We start from the raw sequence: 19,023 nt of genomic DNA on the forward strand, positions 1-19,023 counted from the left end.
CATGAGAAAACAATGGGTTCAAGACCTAGAAATAACATTTAGTCACACAGATGTCTCTGTGCAATCGTGTGGACTATGAATGATAAAATGAGTCAAATTTTATTACAGAAGATGATTAATGGTGTGTCTTCGATGATGCTGAAGCTTGGCAGGACAGGACTCCAGATTGGAAACTAGTGCTGAAAAGCTGCAGAGCTATACAAAAGGAAAGACCTGTCAGGAAGTGAGGCAGTGCACCCGAATGTCAAGAAGTACAACTGCAGGGGAATCCATGACCAGAGAGGGAAACACCCAGGGAACTTACTGGAAAGAGGAGCGGAGATCATTGCATTCACTTGTTATAAGGCACCTGAGTGAGTGGAAAAAAATGGCGGATGTGTACCTCATGTAGATTGAAAACAGGAAATAGCACCCAGAAAATGACAAGAGACCTTACTTAGTTGATGCTTAGTGAGATACAGTTATTGTTTCTTGAGTTTCCTTGTTGAAATGTTGATTTATCTTAAGACAGAGAGCTTGAAAACTGTGAAATTCTGAATATTAAAGAGAAATTAATTAAGTAGCAGTGCTGGAAACCTTCAGGAAAAGCAGTCCATAGCAAGTTATTTGTTGTTGAAGCCCAGGGTCGGGATCAAGAAGGATTCTGTCATACATAGAATCTAGACTTTTAGAAGACAGATACTGAAAGTTTCAATGAAGAAAAAAAAGATAGGCATTTTTACTGGACTGTTCTGGAATGGATATTGATCCAGAAAGCTGTGAAACTGTCAAAAATAAAATTCAGAACATTCAGGCCAAATGGTCTTTGGTAAAGAGTTACAGAAAATCAGACAAACAACTAAACATAGGATGGTTGTACAGGTAGTGTTCCTCTGAGCTTATAATTTTAAAAAAAAAAATGTTTATTTTTGAGAGAGAGACACTGCACAAGCCGGGGCAGGGGAGAGAGAGAGGGAGAAACAGAATCCCAAGCAGGCTCCAGGCTCTGAGCTGTCAGCACAGGGCCTGATGCGGGGCTCGAACTGCGAGCTCATGACCTGAGGTGAAGTCAGATGCTTAATCGACTGAGCCACCCAGGCTCCTCTGAGCTTTTATATATATATAATATATATTATATATATATATATATATATTATATATAATATATATAATATCCATATCTATAGATCTATATATAACATATGTATTATATATTATATATATATAAAATTGTGTGTGTGTGTGTATACATATATATATATATGGTGTGAAGCAGGAAGGGCAACAACCAGGGACAGTTTAAGAGGATGTCACAGACCTGCACAATTAGCAAAAAGAAAGTTAAAGCCCCAAATGGGAATGAGTGGTGGCTTTAAAAACTGCTATAGATTAAAAAAAATTTTTTTTAAGTTTCCTGATGTTGAATTTAAATAACCAGGCTGCTGCGTAGGGCCCAGGCCGCTACTGTAAAATTGATTTATAACAGAGAAAGTGGTTCTTATTTTGTACTCTGTCATGACACGAACCTTCAGACTGAGAGTAACAGAATAAGCCTACGTAAGACGGGTGAAAACGTGTGCCCTCGCCTGCTGTAAGCTGCTGGGAGGGTTGGGTTTGGGACCACAGGATCGTTTCTGTGATCTAGGAACTTTGAAAGGTGCAGAAAGAGCATATGTGCATAAGCAGGCTTAGTGCAACTTCTAGATCAGATGGATTGTTTATAAACCACTAGAAGAGGAAGTCGTTGCCACCGGTCTCTAGCATGAATCCACTGTAAAGTCACATCTTGCGCGTCTCTTTTGACAGCATTCTGACTGGTCGGTCAGGAACACACAGTAGATTAGTTCATCTGAACTTCATCAGAGAATAAGGTTTGTTCTTGTGATGTCTTTTAACAGAATCAAGAAGGGAGAAATTAATGTTAGTATGACAGGTGGGATAATATGTGTGTGAGTGACTGTATTCAGACCGTCAAATGTCTTATTGGGGAAACGTTTCTAATGGTGAGTCAAGGACTGTGTTCTCGCCTCGTTGTTGAGCGTTTTTCTTAACATCCTCGTTTTCGGAGCCATTTTAGGAAGCTGACCCAAAATGCCCAGTTTAGTTAAACCAACTCTGTAACTGGTAGGGGCACTGGAATCTAGCTTAATCCAAGCACGGTGTCAGGGTATCCAGAGTAGACATGGCAGATACAGGACTCTCGTGCCCCTTCCTGTGCCCGTGCACACATCACTGAGGCCTCGGGGCCTTTTCTCCCATTGAGCATATAACGTAATTCTCCTCAACACAGTGAAGCCTGTTGTACAGCTCCAACCGAGAGAACTAATCGACTAGAACAATCTTCTGGATCCATCATGCATGCTGTTCATCAGTGGAGTGTTGGGTAGGGGCTGAGTGGGCATGAACACAAGGTTGCCGTCAGGGCTGCCTAGGGTGAGCTTATTTTATGCTATTGGTTAAGTGTTGAATGGTATCCTTTAAAATTTAGGTGACGTGAGGATGGGACAGCATCTTTTTCAAGAAAGTTAAGTTGCTGAGTGAGTGAATTTATCAGGAGAATCTGAAGAGCCCACCACACCTCTGTAAGACAGTTTAAACTGAGGAATCCCAGGGGCAGGGCCAAGAGCCTCGTAAAGAAATCATTTAAAGTTATATAAGCGATTTCACAGAACCTTTTCCTCTAGGGGATGTGGTTTAAAAGTCATTGTTCAAAATACCGCGAAACCTTATTGGAACCATTTTTACCTACAAAAATTTTAAAGCAGGCATAACTAAACCCTTCAGTAGAGAGAAAAATAAACTCAGAAAAATCCCTTTATCCTTTAACTTTAAATAATTTGGTTCTGTCCCTTTACCATGTGTTTTACGTTTCTTACAAAGTATGAATATTGGTAAATTAAGCAGGATACAAGTTACTTAGCAAATGATGACTCCAGTTCTATAATGGTTGATACTATTTTTTTTTTTAATTTTTTTTTCAACGTTTATTTCGTTTTGGGACAGAGAGAGACAGAGCATGAATGGGGGAGGGGCAGAGAGAGAGGGAGACACAGAACCGGAAACAGGCTCCAGGCTCTGAGCCATCAGCCCAGAGCCCGACGCGGGGCTCGAACTCCCGGACCGCGAGATCGTGACCTGGCTGAAGTCGGACGCTTAACCGACTGCACCACCCAGGCGCCCCTATTTTTTTTAATTGTGGTAAAAAACACATAGCATAGTTTTACTGTCATAACCATTTTCAAGTGTATAGTACAGTAGTGTTAAGTATGTTCACATTGTTGTGCAGCAGATCTCTAGAACTTTTCCGTCTTGCAAACCGGGAGCTCTATACCCACTGAAAAGCAACTCCCTGAAAAGCTGTTCTACTTTTCCCTTTACCGCCAGCTCCTAGCAACGGCCATTCTGTTTTTTCTTGGTGAGAGTTTGTCTACTTCAGATACTTCACATGAGTGGAATTATGTAGTATTTGCTTTTTTGTGACTGGCTTATTTCACTAGCATAATGGTTCATCCATGTTGTAGCATAAGACAGGACTTCCTTCTTTTTGAAAGCTGAATAATATTCCATTGTATGCATATATCCCATTTTCTTTATCCATTCATCATTGATGGACATTTAGGTTGTAAACAGCGCTGCAGTGAGCCTGGTTTTGCTCACTTGATACCTTGAGGTCCCCTTTTCCATTCTTTTGGATAAATACCCAGAAGTGGGACTGTGGATTGTGTGGTAGTTCTATTTTTAATTTTTGAGAGAACCTCTACCCTGTTTTCCATGCAGCTGCCCCATTTTACATTCCTGCCAGCAGTGGGCAAGGGTCCCCATTTCTTCACATCCTTGCCAACATTTGTTTTCTTCTTCTTCTTCTTCTTCTTCTTCTTCTTCTTCTTCTTCTTCTTCTTTTGAATAGTGTGCAAGGCGATCCCTCATTTATGGTTTTGGTTTTCATTTTCCTGATGATTACTCATATTGGATATCTTTTCATATGCTTTTCAGCCATTTGTATATCTTCTTTGGAGAAGTGTCTATTAAAGTCCTTTGCTCATTCTTAAATTGGGTTAAGTTTTGTTGTTGAGCTGTAGGAGTTCTTTATATATTCTGAGTAGTAACTCCTTACCACATACATGGTTTGCAAATATTCTTTCCAGTTCTTTAGGTTGTCTTCTCATTCTGTTGATTATTTTCTTTGCTGCACAGGAGTTTTTAAGTTTCAGGTGGTCACATTCATTTATTTTTGCTTTTGTTGCCGGTGCTTTTGGTGTCCTGTCCAAGAAATCATTGCCAAATCAATGTCAAATGATCTTTAAAAGTGTTTCAAGGCCACACAATAAAAAAAAGACAGTCTTTTCATGGGGCACCTGGGTGGCTCAGTCAGTTGAGCATCCAACTTTAGCTCAGGTCACGATCTTGGAGTCTGGGAGTTCGAGCCCTGCGTCGGGCTCTGTGCTGACAGCTCAGAGCCTGGAGCCTGCTTTGGGTTCTGTGTCTCCCTCTCACTCTGCCCCTCCCTCACTCACACTCTGTCTCTCTCTCAAAATAATAAATAAATATTTAAAAAGTTTTTAAAGAAAGAAAAGGACAATCTTTTCAACAAATGGTGCTGGGAAAACTGGATTTCCACATGCAAAAGAATGAAGTTGGGCCCTTACTTTAAAATCGCATACAAAAATTAACTCGAAATGGATTGAAGGCCTAAAATGCAAGACCTGAAAGTACAAAACTCCTAGAAGACTTGGGGGGGGAAGCTTCATGACACTGGATTTGGCAATGATTTCTGCAGATCACTTTGGGTAGTATGGATGTTTTAACAATATTAAGGATAGGATTATATATGTATATATGTTTATTTTTCTTTTTTAAAAAACTTAGTGTATAATATAATTATTCCACAAGCCTGTACGTTACTCGGTGCTCATCACAGGTGTATTCTTAAATCCCTTTTCCTATTTCAGCCACCCCCCACCCCCTCCCCTCTGGCAGTCACCAGTTCTCTGTATTTAAGAGTCTATTTTTTTCTTTCTCTCTTTATCCTGTATTCATTTGTTGTGTTTCTTAAATACCACATATGAGTGAAATCATATGGGATTTGTCTTTCTCTGATTTATTTCATGTAATTTAATACCCTCTAGATCCATCCATGTTGTGGCAAAGGATAGGGTTATATTTTAATAATTATATGGAAGAGCCGATTGTCTATGAAGGTTCTTTGTGCTTCATAGCAATAAAAGTGTGCCATTGTCTTACTAAAGATACTTATCTTATTTTACCTTTTCTCTTAAGAGGAGGAGTGGGGACCAAGAAGGGGAAGGAAGGATTATATAGCTCTAGCCCAAGCAAAGGTTTTTAGGTCATTAAGACACAAGCTAAAAACAAGGGCCAAGGTAACTAGGAAGTATGTCTCTGATTTAAACCTTCATGGAAATTATCTGAAGCATCAAAGGACTGTTCTAGCAATCCTAACTCTTGTGATTGTATTCAACTTCAGAATAATTAATAGTGAGCATTTGCCTTTGAGCTCTGGCATTTTAGCCAATGATTAATTCTTGTTCATGGACTTAAAGACATAGAATAGGCTAATAAAGAGTTACCTATGAGGATGGTGAAGCTGGTTCCTGCTGTCATTATTTTTAATTTATGAGTTATTTTTCTTTTGGTTCAGGTTTTCTTTGTAATGAGCAATGTCTTGTTGTCTGGATGTAATGGCTTTTTTGTAAGTATATTATAGGTTTTTGAGCTCCTGTTCTCTGTATTATGTCTAGAACTTCACATCGTGTTCTTCTGCTTGTTTTGCTCTAGTTCCTTCATGTTAGAGCCTGGTGATCTTGAGTTATCCGTTCGTATTTAAGCATGAAGCATGTAATTCTGTGTCACTGTGGACAGGCCCTTTCTGGTGGGCTCCAGTAAGGGATGATATTGTAGAGACCCGGCTCCTTCAAGTACTCCTATCCATAGGTCTTTTCTCTAAAGCTAGTTGGTTTTTTTCTAAAAATAATCTGCCAAACTGTTGCTTGGAGTGGTTATGTGTTCCTACTTTTTCCTTAATCACTCTCTTTTCATGCTGTACGTAGCCTTGCTCTCCACTGTGCTTGGTGTCTGCTTTGGAGCCTCTTACTCAGTTTTTGTCTAGAAAAACCTGTGCCAGAGCGAAGTAGGATAGGCATCAGGGGAGGAATCTGGGCTACTGACCATTCAGACTTCGGGCCATGCCCCCCATGCTTCCTCCTTACCTTCTTGGTACCTGATTCCTGCAATTTCAGGACTTTTTGGAAGTCCTGTGACTTGAGTTGGGTTTCTACCGATTGGTACCTTCTACTGGAGGCATCTGCCGTTCTGGTTTCCGATCACTGCCGATTCCTCCCATCTGCTTTCCATTTCTTACGTATTTGTTGCTCTTGTCTTTGTGACTCTTCAGTTTTCTTTGGTCTGAGGTCTTACAATTTAAAAAATATTTTCATTCACATTTTAGTGGAGTAGAGATACACACACATGCTTGATCTGCTATGTATATCAGAGATACCTTCCTCCAACCACCAGACCTCCAGTCCCACACTGCCTGTGAGAGCTTTTCCTGACCCTGTAGAATGCCGCCAGTGTTGCCCGATGTCACCACAGAACAGACGAAACACTTATTTTCAGTTATTTGCCATGTGTTTATTTCTGTGGCCATACAACTGAATTCATACTTTTAAAGCACTTAAAACTTTTAAAAGAACTACATTTCAGTCCTCTTCTGTTCAGTTTACTTACTTACTCAACACCAAAGCATTGGACTGTATCTAAAGATCTGACTCTCAGAATCATATAATCTTGTGGAAGTCGTAAGATAAACCCAACTAACCAGAAGGTGGAACACTAGAACGGGAGGCGGGGTGCAGTCTGAAGGGGAGGTGGGGACATCCGGTGGTCGGTCAGAGGAAACAAAGGATGAAAAAACTCCATAGATGGAAAAGCCCCAGGTTTTGTTCAGGCAAGAATAAGTTTTATTTCAAAAAATTGGAGCGTTCTCAGGCACCTGGGTGGCTCAGTCGGTTGAGTGTCCGACTTTGGCTCAGGTCATGGTCTCGCGGTCTGCGGGTTCGAGCCCCGCATCGGTCTCTGTGCCGACAGCTCAGAGCCTGGAGCCTGCTTCGGATTCTGTGTCTCCCTCTCTCTCTTCCCCTCCCCTGCTCTTGTTCTCTCTCTCTCTCTCTCTCTCTCTCTCTCTCTCTCTCTGTCAGAAGTAAATAAACATTTAAAAAAAATTTAATATAAAATAAAATTTGGGGGTTCTCCTAGAGGAGTTAAAAAATCCACTTGTAAATAATTTTATTTGTGTTATTTTTGGCTTGGCCAGGTAGGTCTGTCTGTTGCTTTCTCCCAGTGACTAGAGAAGGGTTTCTGGTATAGGATCTACACTTAATAAGTATTTGTTGATTTAATGAATGGAAAAACACTTTGAGAACAGATGCTTTAAATATTCTGCTTTCTTATACTTAAAAAAATAATAAACATGAGTTTTTGTTTTGTTTGCTCTGGTTTTTCCAAATTTAGATTTTCCTTGCTCCTACTTAACTTGGAGGAATACTACTTTGAACAACATACAGCTAATCATATTCAGAACAAGGGTGGTCACCACGAAAGGTAAGGAAGATTTTTGGATCTTTACAGAGTCACAGACCTTTTCCTTGCCTGATATTTTAAAAATTAAATGTATGATCTTGCAGATTCTCCCCCCTTTTGTACTGGGAACATAATGAGAAAGGAGGCCTTATAAGTTGCTGTCATACTTCAGATTTTTCTAAAGCTAAGAAGTAGTGTGTATGAATTCCTCTAATATGGGTTCTTAAATCAGCTGGATAGGACTCGGCTTCATTATTCCATCTTTTTTTTTTTCATGTGTCACTTTTGTACTTATACTCTCAATTATTTGGGTTATGGTGTTATAAGGTAATGATCATAAAACACCAGAGTGGCATAAAAATCAGTACTTTCAAAATGAATAGTTTGATCTGAAGTAGAAGTGAAATCAGTTTTCTGTATATTGTAATAGTTACAGCTTATTGCTATAAAAACAGATTCCGTTTCTTTGGCCATACCTTCTGAAAGCTGTGTACAAAAATGTATAATGAAATTTTTTGTTTAAAATACCAACTTGGAATGCATAAAATCAGAGTCGTTGCAGCAAAGTTGTTTTTGCTTATGGTTTCCTTTGAGAGATGTCCCTTAACAATACAGGCCACAACTTGAACATGCTTTGATACTAGTTAAACTCTTTAATTTTTATTGTTCTTCAGGTTGTATTTTGAAAGGACCATCAAAGCCGTGTGGTATTTGTTTGAATACAACCTAAAGTGAAAATTACTTAGCTTTTTGTTTGGGAGAAGTGGCTAAGTCTAAGTCTGGGGCAGGAAGGGTACAAGTTGACCCTGGAGAGTCTGTCCTATTGGGGAGGAAGGCAGGCATCAGAAACTACTGTGCATTGAATGTCTGTTTCTTTAGCATTCAAATTAGATAATTACTATTCCTTGAAAGTAGGACCTTGTTTTCTTACTTCTGGAATTTTGCTCATATTCTTTTCCTTAATTTCATACCTTTGTTTTTCCTCCCAATACTCCTCTGCCCTGTATCATAACAATGTCTTGCTTAAAATTAAGTACAGTAAAACCTTGATTTGTGAGCATAATTCGTTCTGGAAACATACTTGTAATCCAAAGCATTTGTACATTAAAGCAAATTTCCCCATAAGAAATAACAGAAACTGAGATGATTCATTCCACAACCCAAAAATATTCCTATAAAAATGATTACAATACTGTAATATTATATAAAATAATAAAGAAAATACAAAATCTAAAGAAAAATGTATTAACCTGCACTTACCCTTGAAAACCTTTGTGACTGGTGTGAGGGAGACAAGAGAGAGGAGGGTTATTGTGTAGGACAACTTTCACTATCACTAACGGATGTTGACTACAGTACAGTATTAATAAATTCTTGCCATGTACTGTATTTAATGTAACCGACAATAAGGCTGCAGAGGAGAGGGTCTCTATCTGCGGGCAGCCTGACCTAGAATGAAGCAAAGCGTTCCTAAGCTGACTCTCCTGGAAAAGCAAAGGACTATGCTGTGAAGTGACAAAAAAATACCCTAGTGCCCGTTGCGGGCATCTTCCAACATTCTGAAAAATCACTGGTTTCTGCCGAACACCGTGGCCTGAGACCGAGCATCCGTGGGGAGACGATCACCCACGATCCCGTAGAGAGAGAGGAAGAGAGGCAGAGAGAGACAAGAACCATTGGGTCAGTGGTGATCATGTGATGTTCGGCGTCACGTACGATTCATATCGCAAGACGTTGCTCGTTTATCAAGTTAAAATTCATTAGAAATGTTTGCTCGTCTGGAAGAACGCTTGCAGAACAAGTTACAACCCAAGGTTTTACTGTACGTTTGTTTCTTATTAAAACACACATGTAAGCTAGCAAACTGAAACCTATTTTTCTACGCTTTAAGTTACCATTAGAGTACATTAGTATAATCCACGGAAGTGAATTCGGTGATATCTAGCAACATGGCATGTGCATTAACCTGTTGATCTAGCAAGGCTGCTTCTAGGAAACTGTCTCAGGGGTACCGTGGGAAATATATAAATGGACCCATGAACAGGGTTATTTACCATAACGTTACTTGTAATAGCAAAATACTGGAAAGAGTCCAGTGAGTGAAGAAGTTGTGCGTAGTGCTGTGGAGTTGTCTCCGGCATGCATTCAGTGCAAAAAGTGAGGGCAGAATACTGGGTACTGTATGCTATCTTTCACATAAGAATGGAAGGAAATAATTTTTTGGATATATTTTTTAAAAATTAAAAATTTTTTAAATTACACATTTTAAAAAGCATAAACTAAAAGGTAATGAAAATGATTATCTACACAGAAGAAGGAGCGATGGGGGAATAATACAAAATGATGACTAGACTTCTCTGAGTGTCCCTTATTTTATATCCTTTGCTTTTGGAACTATAGAAATATTTTGCATATATTTAAATTTTTTTTAACGTTTATTCATTTTTTGAGAGACAAAGAGAGACAGAGCGTGAGTGGGGGAGGGGCAGAGAGCGAGGGAGACACAGAATCCGAAGCAGGCTCCAGGCTCTGAGCTGTCCTCACAGAGCCCGACGTGGGGCTCGAACTCACGGACTGTGAGATCATGACCTGAGCTGAAGTCGGACACTCAACCGACTGAGCCACCCAGGCGCCCCCTACACATATTTTAATATAGAATTGAATTTCAGAAGAAACAGCAAGTCCTAAAAATGAAAAAGAAAATGAAGCAAATGAACTTAACTATATATAAGTTGAGGGGTAACTACAGTAATTTGTGTCTCTGGTGAGATGTAGCCTGAGTAGAAAAAGAATTGCAAAAAAGGTGGCAAATGTTTTAGTAGTAATATTGTTGTTAGTACTTTTGGTATTATTATTTTGAAACTGTTTGTTATTCACACACGCACATAGATTTACATGAAGCAAATGAGTAGTATGTTGATGCTGTGACAGAAACTTTGAGTATGAAAGAGATACAAATCCAGTAGTAAAGGAGTTAAGTTAAAAGCCTGATCTTACTTTTGAATTGGAAACACTTATGTGGATTCATACACTTTTCTTTTAAAAGAAAGCATTTTCTAGCTCTCCCCTCAGAAAAGGCCTAGAAACAACCCTGTCGCGCTGAGCACCGAGATTGTGCTCTCTGAATACCACTTCCCACTGAAAGGAATGAGGGCCCTTTGGAGAAATGGCTGAGTCTAAGTGTGGGGCAGGAGGGGTGCGAGATGAGCCTGGAATGTCTGTCCTGTTGGGACGGGAAGGCAAGCATCAGAAACTACTGTGCATTGAATTGAAAAGACACAAGGGCCAACTTGAAGAATTGGGCAACAAATGGGGCAAACTGGACAGTGGAAAAGAATAATGACTCAGTGATTGAAACATATCAGAACCGTTAAAATCCATGAGTTCATGAGATATATATCCATCCATCCCAGTGATGCTGGGACCCCAGCTCATTTTTCTGGAAATTGATAAATAAAGGCAAAGAATCAAGCAGTTTTTCTGCTTTCTCTGTACAACTTGTACTTTTAGGGTAAGCAGATCACAGATAAATACTATCAGGTTGTTCTCTATTAATGAATTCTAGATAATAAACACAGAAAGAATGATAAAAATTTCAGTTCCTAATGAGTAATGGGATCAGGATGGCAAACTATGGCCCTGGGTTCAAAATCTGGCCTGCCACTTCTCTTAAATTGCATTGTTGTTCTTTTAGTTAATGGTTTGGCTATGTACTTTCTAGTTAAAATGTATTATAGTTCTTTGGTGACTTCTGTTATGTTCATGAGCAATAATCCTTTGTATTTTGATCCCTAGGAAAATCAGAGGCTCCTTAAAAATATGTTCAAAATCAGTTATTTTTGAACCAGATGCAATGTCCCAGCCCATCATTAAGGTAAATGCATTTTAAATGTGAACAGAGACATTCCTACTCTTTGTGTATATCTTACCTTTGCTTATTTTTATAATATTTCTCCCTCAATTTTATCCAGATTCCTTTGAGAGATTGTATAAAAATAGGAAAACATGAAGAAAATGGATCCAGTAGACACTTTACAAAGTATGTCTTTGTCAGTAACTATTTAATTTTACTTCTGCCAAAAAATTCTGTATATTTAATGACTTTTATCTGCATTGTAGGGCAAAATCTGGGGCGATTTCACTCCTTTTCAGTCAGGTAAGAAGCACGTAGTGAATATTTTTTTCTTAACCTGAGTAAAAACACGCACACACCATTTTGGGTTTTTTTAGCACAGTGAAATTATTGGTAGAAATCTCAAACGAAGACTGCTGGAATAGATCTTTAAATGCTTTTAATATTGAAGCAATGAGAAATATTTTTAAAAATGTTTATTTATTTTTGAGAGAGAGAGAGAGAGAGAGAGAGAGAGAGAGAGGGAGAGAACGAACAAGCAGGGGAGGGGCAGAGAGAGAGGGAGACACAGAATCTGAAGCAGGCTCCAGGCTCTGAGCTGTCAGCCCAGAGCCTGATGCAGGGCTCGAACCTACGAACCATGAGATCGTGACCTGAGCCGAAGTCAGACACGTAACTGGCTGAGCCACCCAGGGGCCCCGAGAAATATATATTTTTAAAGCTGTGATCACTAATGAGATCCTTAATGTTTATAAAGTTGTGTGATGCCCGCAGGCTTGTGGTTTCGTCCTGAGGATCATGATGGTGTCTGTGGGTTGAGATGAAACCACCGCGGCCCCCCCTCATCCCCCCCTCCCCCCAGGCCTCCTGGCCACTTAGTCGGTGGGGGCCAGCAGCACAGCACTGAGTAGGATCTCGGCTTGGCTCATGGTGACAGCAGGCCACCAGCTCAGGATGTGCCGGCTTGTACAGTGATGAGGCTTGGGGTCATGACCTCTTACTCATTCCAGATGTATTCCGTGTACAATGATGTACCCAGTGCCGTGCTTACTGCTGGCAACACAAAGAAAATTAAAATACGGTTTTTCTCCCATCATATACTTAGTTCGTTCATAGATTTTTTTTTTTTTTTAACTTATAAATAAGAAAGGAGTCAAGGGCCTCTCCCACTTGCTTTTTGCTCTGGATTTTACCTTTTTTATCTTTAAAATGAGAGGGTTAGAGATCATGTTGCCCCAACTATCTGCAGAGGCCTAGTTCCATGAAGTGGATTTTCTCAAAGGGAAATCATTCCACGGTCAAGTAAGCGTAGGAGGGAGATGATTGGAGCAGAGGCTGCTCCGGTGGGTTTTTTTCGGATCACCTACCCCTTCTGTTCATGGAACACTTTTTTTTTTTTTTTTTTAAGTTTATTCATTTATTTTGAGAGAGAGAGCGAGCAAGGGAGGGGCAGAGAGAGAGGGAGAGAGAGAATCCCAAGCAGGCTCTGTGCCCAGCACAGAGCCCGACATGGGGCTCAAACTCACGAACTGTGAGATCATAACCTGAGCCAAGATCAAGACTTAGACGCTTAGCCGACTGAGCCATCCAGGAGGCCCCATGGAACACTTTTTAATGTGTATTGGAAAGTGTTTTGTGAAAGCAGGGAGATAAACAGATGGGGTGATTTTCTAGGTCTGCCTTCCATAATTCGGTTAGTTTCCAGGAAGAAAACATTTGAAACCAGCCTATCTTTGACTTCCTGTTGTTTTACCTGGTATAAATGAAAACAGTTAAAGCCATCTATTACTTTGGAGGTGGGGTGGGGGGAACACCATAATTCTGGCCTGCACCTGTGCTCTCATTATTTCTGTAGTATCATCCTACATCATAGCTTTGTTCTAGAAAGTCCACTTCTTGAAAGGAAGAGGTACTTTCTCAATTGGAAGCGTGGTTTCCATTATACAAATGATCCATTTTAGTCATTTACAGACTTAGTAGCAGAGGTCTCGTGTCAGACTAACTCAAAATCAACTTAAGTATACAATTAAAAGCAGCTCAACTTTTGTGGCTTTTGATTACTTTAAGAGGTCTCGCTTGTTTCAGAAATATGTTATGGTTCTTTAGGCTTTAGAGAGTAGGTGTTTGTGCAAATAATAGTTTTTATTCATGCATTTATATATTCAGTATATATATTCACGGCTTTGAAGGCATAGGGAAGAATAAAGTATCCAAAGCCCCTCTCTCCATGGACTTTACTGTTTGATGGGGGCAACAGACAATAAGCAGACATCTTCTGTATGGAAGAAAATGCAAACAGGACGAAGGATCGAGAATGATGAGGAAAGCAGGAGCTGCTTTAGAGAGAATGGTCAGCGGTGCCTGGCTGCAAAGGCACATGGGAAGGCACACCACTCAGAAGGGCTGAGGGAATGAGCCAGGCAGCACCCCGAGTGGTGGGGGCCTGAGAGGCAAAGGTCCTGGCAGGTGGCAGGCTCAGTGAGGGTGAACGTGCCTGGGGCGAGGGATGAAGGGCAGTGGGGAAGGGAGGTGGAGCGGTGGTGGGCTCTGTGTCACGGAGGCCCTGTGGGGTAATAAGCAGTCCACATAAAGCACAAAAGAGAATAAATAACCCCTGACAGCTGAGTTGTGTGTGTTGGTAAATCTCTTGGAGGCTGGGTAGGGAATGTGCTGTAGGGGGCATGAGCGGAAGCAAGGAGAGCCTTGAGGGGTATTGAGAACCTGGAGGTTTTCGTCCAGGATGGTAGCAATGGAAGGGTGAGAGGTGGCCAGTGTCTGGATACATGCTGAAGAAAAACCTAACAGGTGTACTGATGGCTTCGTTGCAAGGTACAAAGGAGAACAGTCAGGAATGACCCCCAACAAGGTGGATAGCAAGGCCCTCCATTGCTGTCAAGGAGCCCAGGGAAGAGCAGGCTCTGTTGAGAAGGTGACCTCCGAGAGGGAGAGTCTGGCGGGCCTCAGGAGCATTGGTCTGGGTTTCAGGGAGAAGGCTGAGGCGACAGACATAAGCTGGGTGAAGCCCGGGGCCTGGATGCGGTTTCTGGGGGCCAGGTGTACACAGAGGGGCCTGAGGACAAAACCCAGCAAGTCTGCCGCGAGAGGTTGGGAAGAGAGAGGGTCTGAAGGAAGACAGAAGGGGCAGCGGGCGAGGCCAGGGAGGGCTGGGAGCCGGTGGCTGGAAGCCCGCTGGACAGCTGCTTCAGGAAGAGCCATCCTGAGCTCCGAGAAACAGAACCCAGGAAATGCTCAGAACAGATCCTTGAGTTTGGTGACCTGGAGATCTGGTGCACCTTTTATGACCTCAGGAGTGGATTCACCCCTGTAATGTGTGGTGTGGCTAAAAACGCACCCAGGGCCCAAGAGAAAGTACCGTCAGCTCTTGCAAAGAGTTTTGCCACAAAAAGGAACAGAAACAGTAAAATGAGGATATAAGACCCAAGGGAGGGTTCTTATCTCTTGTTTGTTTCAAATGTGAGAAAGTACAGCAAGCGTTATCACCATAGGAGCAGAGTTTCTGAACAGCTGGCAGGTGGAGGGAGGTCTACATTTTGTGGCCTAGTAGAGTGACCGCTTCTGAGGCCCCGGGCAGACCCATCATCATGGCAGGAGGGAAGGCAGGGAGACGGGTAGGGCTCCATGTTGACGGCCCTGGCGGGTGGCATTGCTTCTTGGACATGGTTACTAACATACAGTGTAGGCAGGTGACCAGTGCGTGTAAGACACTCTATGCCCAGATCACCTACAGAGAAGAGAAGTTTCTTTATGTTAATAAGCATATCTCATACCACAGTGACTTTGTTTTACCCGTTTCTTAGAAAATTGGCACTTCGATTAGCTTCCTTCCTCTGTCTGCTTGGTTACTGGGTACAGGTCATGACATTCATTAAACATCTCAGGGATCTTACCCGGTAATGGTTGCTACCTTGCTGCCTTGATGAATCCCTTTTTAAAACTTGTTATCCTAACACTACAACTTTAAAGCCATACTAAGAGCAATGCAAGTGCTTTTGGAAATAGAGATTATGTTCACACTGATTCAAATTTGATGCATAAGATCTTAATTTATGGTAACTTATTACTGAGAATTTTTAATTATCTCACATGTAATTGATTTGTCCTTCTCAGGTATATTTCATTAAAGAACACAATATTGTTGCGCCGTATAAAATAGAAAGGGTAAGTAAAGCTTTTCATTTATTCCCGGCACTTTATATAGTGATTTTAAGCAGTAAGATTTTGTGATTTTATTAACATCTTTAATCGAATAGAAGAATAATAAAGAGTATTTAAAGCTTGTTACCAGCAGTTATAACAGAATTACCCAAGGGAGCCATAGACTTTAGTCCAAGAGATTTCAATAAACTTTTTGACTTAAAAAATAAATGTGTCTAATAGGGGGGAGAAATAAAGCTTAAATTATTAGATTAGCAATTGAAATCAGAATGTGTGTCATTTATAAGGTCATTTGCTAACTGTATTTTTTAAAATGTTTAAGAAATATTTATAGAATATAAAATGCCCTTGAGAGCTGAATAATAATTTATAAATTGTCTTAATTGAGAGAGATATGAGTATACTTGCATACATTTCTGGTTTTCCAGGCCTTGTCAAGGAAGCATAGGCATCACATTTAACCGTTCTGTACATCACTTCATTCTTTGGCTTCAGCTTAATATATAATAAAGGGGTAACTTTTACCAAAAGAGGGTTTTTACGGGACCTGCATTCAGGCTGGTGCTCTGCACACGGACACTGCCGTGAATGAGGAAAAGCCACCCTCTCAGAGCAAAGAGCCCCACAGGCTAAACCTCTGTCTGTCATAGGCCAGCCTGCAGTGTCTCAGCACTTGGGGAACTCGCAGACTACATGCTGTGGCTTTGAGGTTTATACACAAGAAACACTGGCATTTACCAGCCAGAAACTGTAGATATGAGATTTAATTGCTCTCCACTGGTGCTGTTGGCATTTGGGGAAGGATGGTTCTTAATGGTGTGGGGGCATCCCTCACACTGCAGGTATAGACACCCTACTCACTGTTCCCCCTGGTGTTGAGTAGGACCTCAATGCACTGGGGTAGTAGGAACCCCCCCCACCAAGTTGAGACCCACTGCCTGGGGGACTCTCCCTCCCATCGCTCTCCTGATATCCACAAAGCTGTTCTTGGTCCATTGAGAAGTTATGTAACAGGAGATGAGGGAGGTTTCCGAAGCAGAGAAGCTCTGTTGCTTCAGCGTAAACTGGGTGTGATTTTCAGATTGAAAAAGAGGGATAGTGACATTGGTGGTGACCATGAGAGATGGCGGAGTAGGAAGCCCTCGTTCCTCTCATGGAGACCCTGATTCAGTCAACAATACATGGACCACCAGTGCCTTTTGTGACAAACCTGGAAACCAGTTAAGAGGCCCTGCACCCCAGGTTAGCATGGAAACAGCCCCACTGAAGCCAATAGGGATGTTTGTAACATCCTTTCAATATAGTCCCGCCCCCAACACCATACCGCGTGACGGGAGGGAACTCGCAGCTCCTCCCAGGAGAAGACAGGACCGTGTCCAACCGTGTGTCCAACCGTGTGTTTGGGACCGTGTTCTGACTGTTGGGGTGGTTGCCCGAGGGACTGGCTTCAGTGTTGCCTGTGTTGGAGCGGTGACAGGACCCAGCATGCTCTAGATGCCTGGGGCCACCGACCACAAGGAGAAGCTGGGCATCAGGCTGCCTCTCCAGGGACCTGTGGTGCAGCAGACGGAGGACAGTGCAGCCCAGCAGACGCTCCCTCAGGGCTAAGAGGAGAGAATGTGACAAATCACATTAACCATCACAGGAGATATTCACCTGCCCTCTGAGCACCTAAATGTTTGAAGCAAACATTGACAGAATTGAAGGGAGAAATTGATAGCAACACAATAAAAATAGAAGATCTCAATGCCCCACTTCCTTTTTTTTTTTTTTTTAATGTTTCTTTATTTTGAGAAAGAGCACACAGTCAAGGAGGGGCAGAGAGAGAGAGAGAGAGAGAATCCCAAGCAGGCAGGCTCTGTGCTGTCAGTGTAGAGCCTGACGCAGGGCTCGATCTCATGAACTGTGAGATCATGACCTGAGCCAAAATCAAGAGTTGGATGCTTAACTGACTGATGCTTAACCGGGTGCCCCTCGATGCCCCACTTTCAATAATGGGTAGAACATCCAGACAGAAGGTCAGTTAGGAAACAGAGGATCTGAACAACAGTATAGACCAGATGAACCTAAGAGACATACAGAGAACACTCCACCCAACAGCAGCAGAATACACATTCTTCTCAGGAGCACAAGGAACATTCCCTAGGACATAGCACATGTCAGGTCACAAAACGAATTTAAGAAGATTGAAGTCATACCAGGCATCTTTTCTGACTGTGGTGGACTCAAACTAGAAACACATAGCAGAAGGCAAGTTCACAGGCGTTACCAGCAACAACCAGTGGGTCAAAGAAGAAATGGGGCAATTAAAAAACACCTCGAGACAAAATCGAAAACGGAACATGCCTAAACTTACAGGATGCGGCAAAAGCTGTACTGAGGGGGAGGTTTCTAGTGATACGTACCTACAGTAAGGGAAGGAAACATCTCAGATTTAAAAACCTAACTACACACCTCGAGAAATGAGAGAAAACAGCCAACTGAGTCCAAAGTTGGCAGAAGGGAAGAAATAATAAATGTAGCAGTAATGTCTGGCAGGGTCTGCTCCTGCCCCCTCCCCCACCCCTAGCTCTCATTCCAGGGGGAGGAGCCGGCAGACAGCATTGCAAATGTTCCTAAAGTAGTATGGTTGGGCTTCTTCTCTTCCCTTGATTTGATTTGTTTCCCTTCTTCTTAGGGCACAATGGAGTATGTTTTTGAATTGGATGTTTCAGGGAAAGTGGAAGATGTCGTGGAAACGTTGCTTCAGGTAAGCCAGCGCCTTCCTCGGGCATTCCCTGGGCAGAGAATTCAAAGCACACTTAGGCAGAAACTTAAAAAAAGAAAAAAAAATCTTATTTATACATCTCTCTAAAACCATAATTTCTTTTCTAAATATGAAGCAGATTTACTTGAATATGTTGCATTTGAAAACTGTATTTTAGGAAGAAGTCACAGATGTATCAGAAGTGATCTTACCTGTTACCGAGGAACAGAATGATTGCTGGTTTTCATTGCTTCTAAGGAAATATCTTTGTATCGTTTCGGAGAAAAAAAAATAAATTCTTGTACATTTGTATATTGTAGCTTCACAGAGCGTCCTGCCTTGACAAACTTGGGGACCAAACTGCTATGGTAAGAGTTTCTAGAGATCGGTGTCTTTTTCGTGAATTAAATTGTATTGAGGTTTCACTCCTAAATCCTTATTTTTTAATGGTTCTGTTTTAATAGATAACCGCTATTTTGCAGTCGCGTTTGGCTAGGACATCATTTGACAAGAACAGGTAAGTTTTTAATGATTTCGTTCCCAGATTCTAAAAGCAGCAGATGTCTTTGATCCGTGTGCCTCCTTTGGCCTGTCCCAGACCGCCGATGTCACCGTCCGGGCCCCCAGACCTGCGTGTTGTCGGGAATGTCCCTGCCTCCGCTTCTCCATCCTG

At 41.6% G+C, this 19,023-nt stretch overlaps 1 protein-coding gene across 1 annotated transcript in view; it reads left to right on the forward strand.

The window, feature by feature from the left end:
• NSMAF (neutral sphingomyelinase activation associated factor) overlaps positions 1 to 19,023 on the forward strand; it is a 63,401-nt gene that overhangs the window by 11,084 nt on the left and 33,294 nt on the right. Inside the window, exons 2-9 of the mRNA XM_030304101.2 lie at positions 7,507 to 7,596; positions 11,371 to 11,449; positions 11,547 to 11,614; positions 11,695 to 11,731; positions 15,557 to 15,607; positions 18,282 to 18,353; positions 18,671 to 18,718; positions 18,815 to 18,867. Of these exons, the coding sequence (XP_030159961.1) occupies positions 7,507 to 7,596; positions 11,371 to 11,449; positions 11,547 to 11,614; positions 11,695 to 11,731; positions 15,557 to 15,607; positions 18,282 to 18,353; positions 18,671 to 18,718; positions 18,815 to 18,867 (498 nt within the window). The remainder of the gene's footprint in view (positions 1 to 7,506; positions 7,597 to 11,370; positions 11,450 to 11,546; positions 11,615 to 11,694; positions 11,732 to 15,556; positions 15,608 to 18,281; positions 18,354 to 18,670; positions 18,719 to 18,814; positions 18,868 to 19,023) is intronic.

This window comes from Lynx canadensis, chromosome F2 (genome assembly GCF_007474595.2).
Source record: "Lynx canadensis isolate LIC74 chromosome F2, mLynCan4.pri.v2, whole genome shotgun sequence".
NCBI classification, from domain to species: domain Eukaryota; kingdom Metazoa; phylum Chordata; class Mammalia; order Carnivora; family Felidae; genus Lynx; species Lynx canadensis.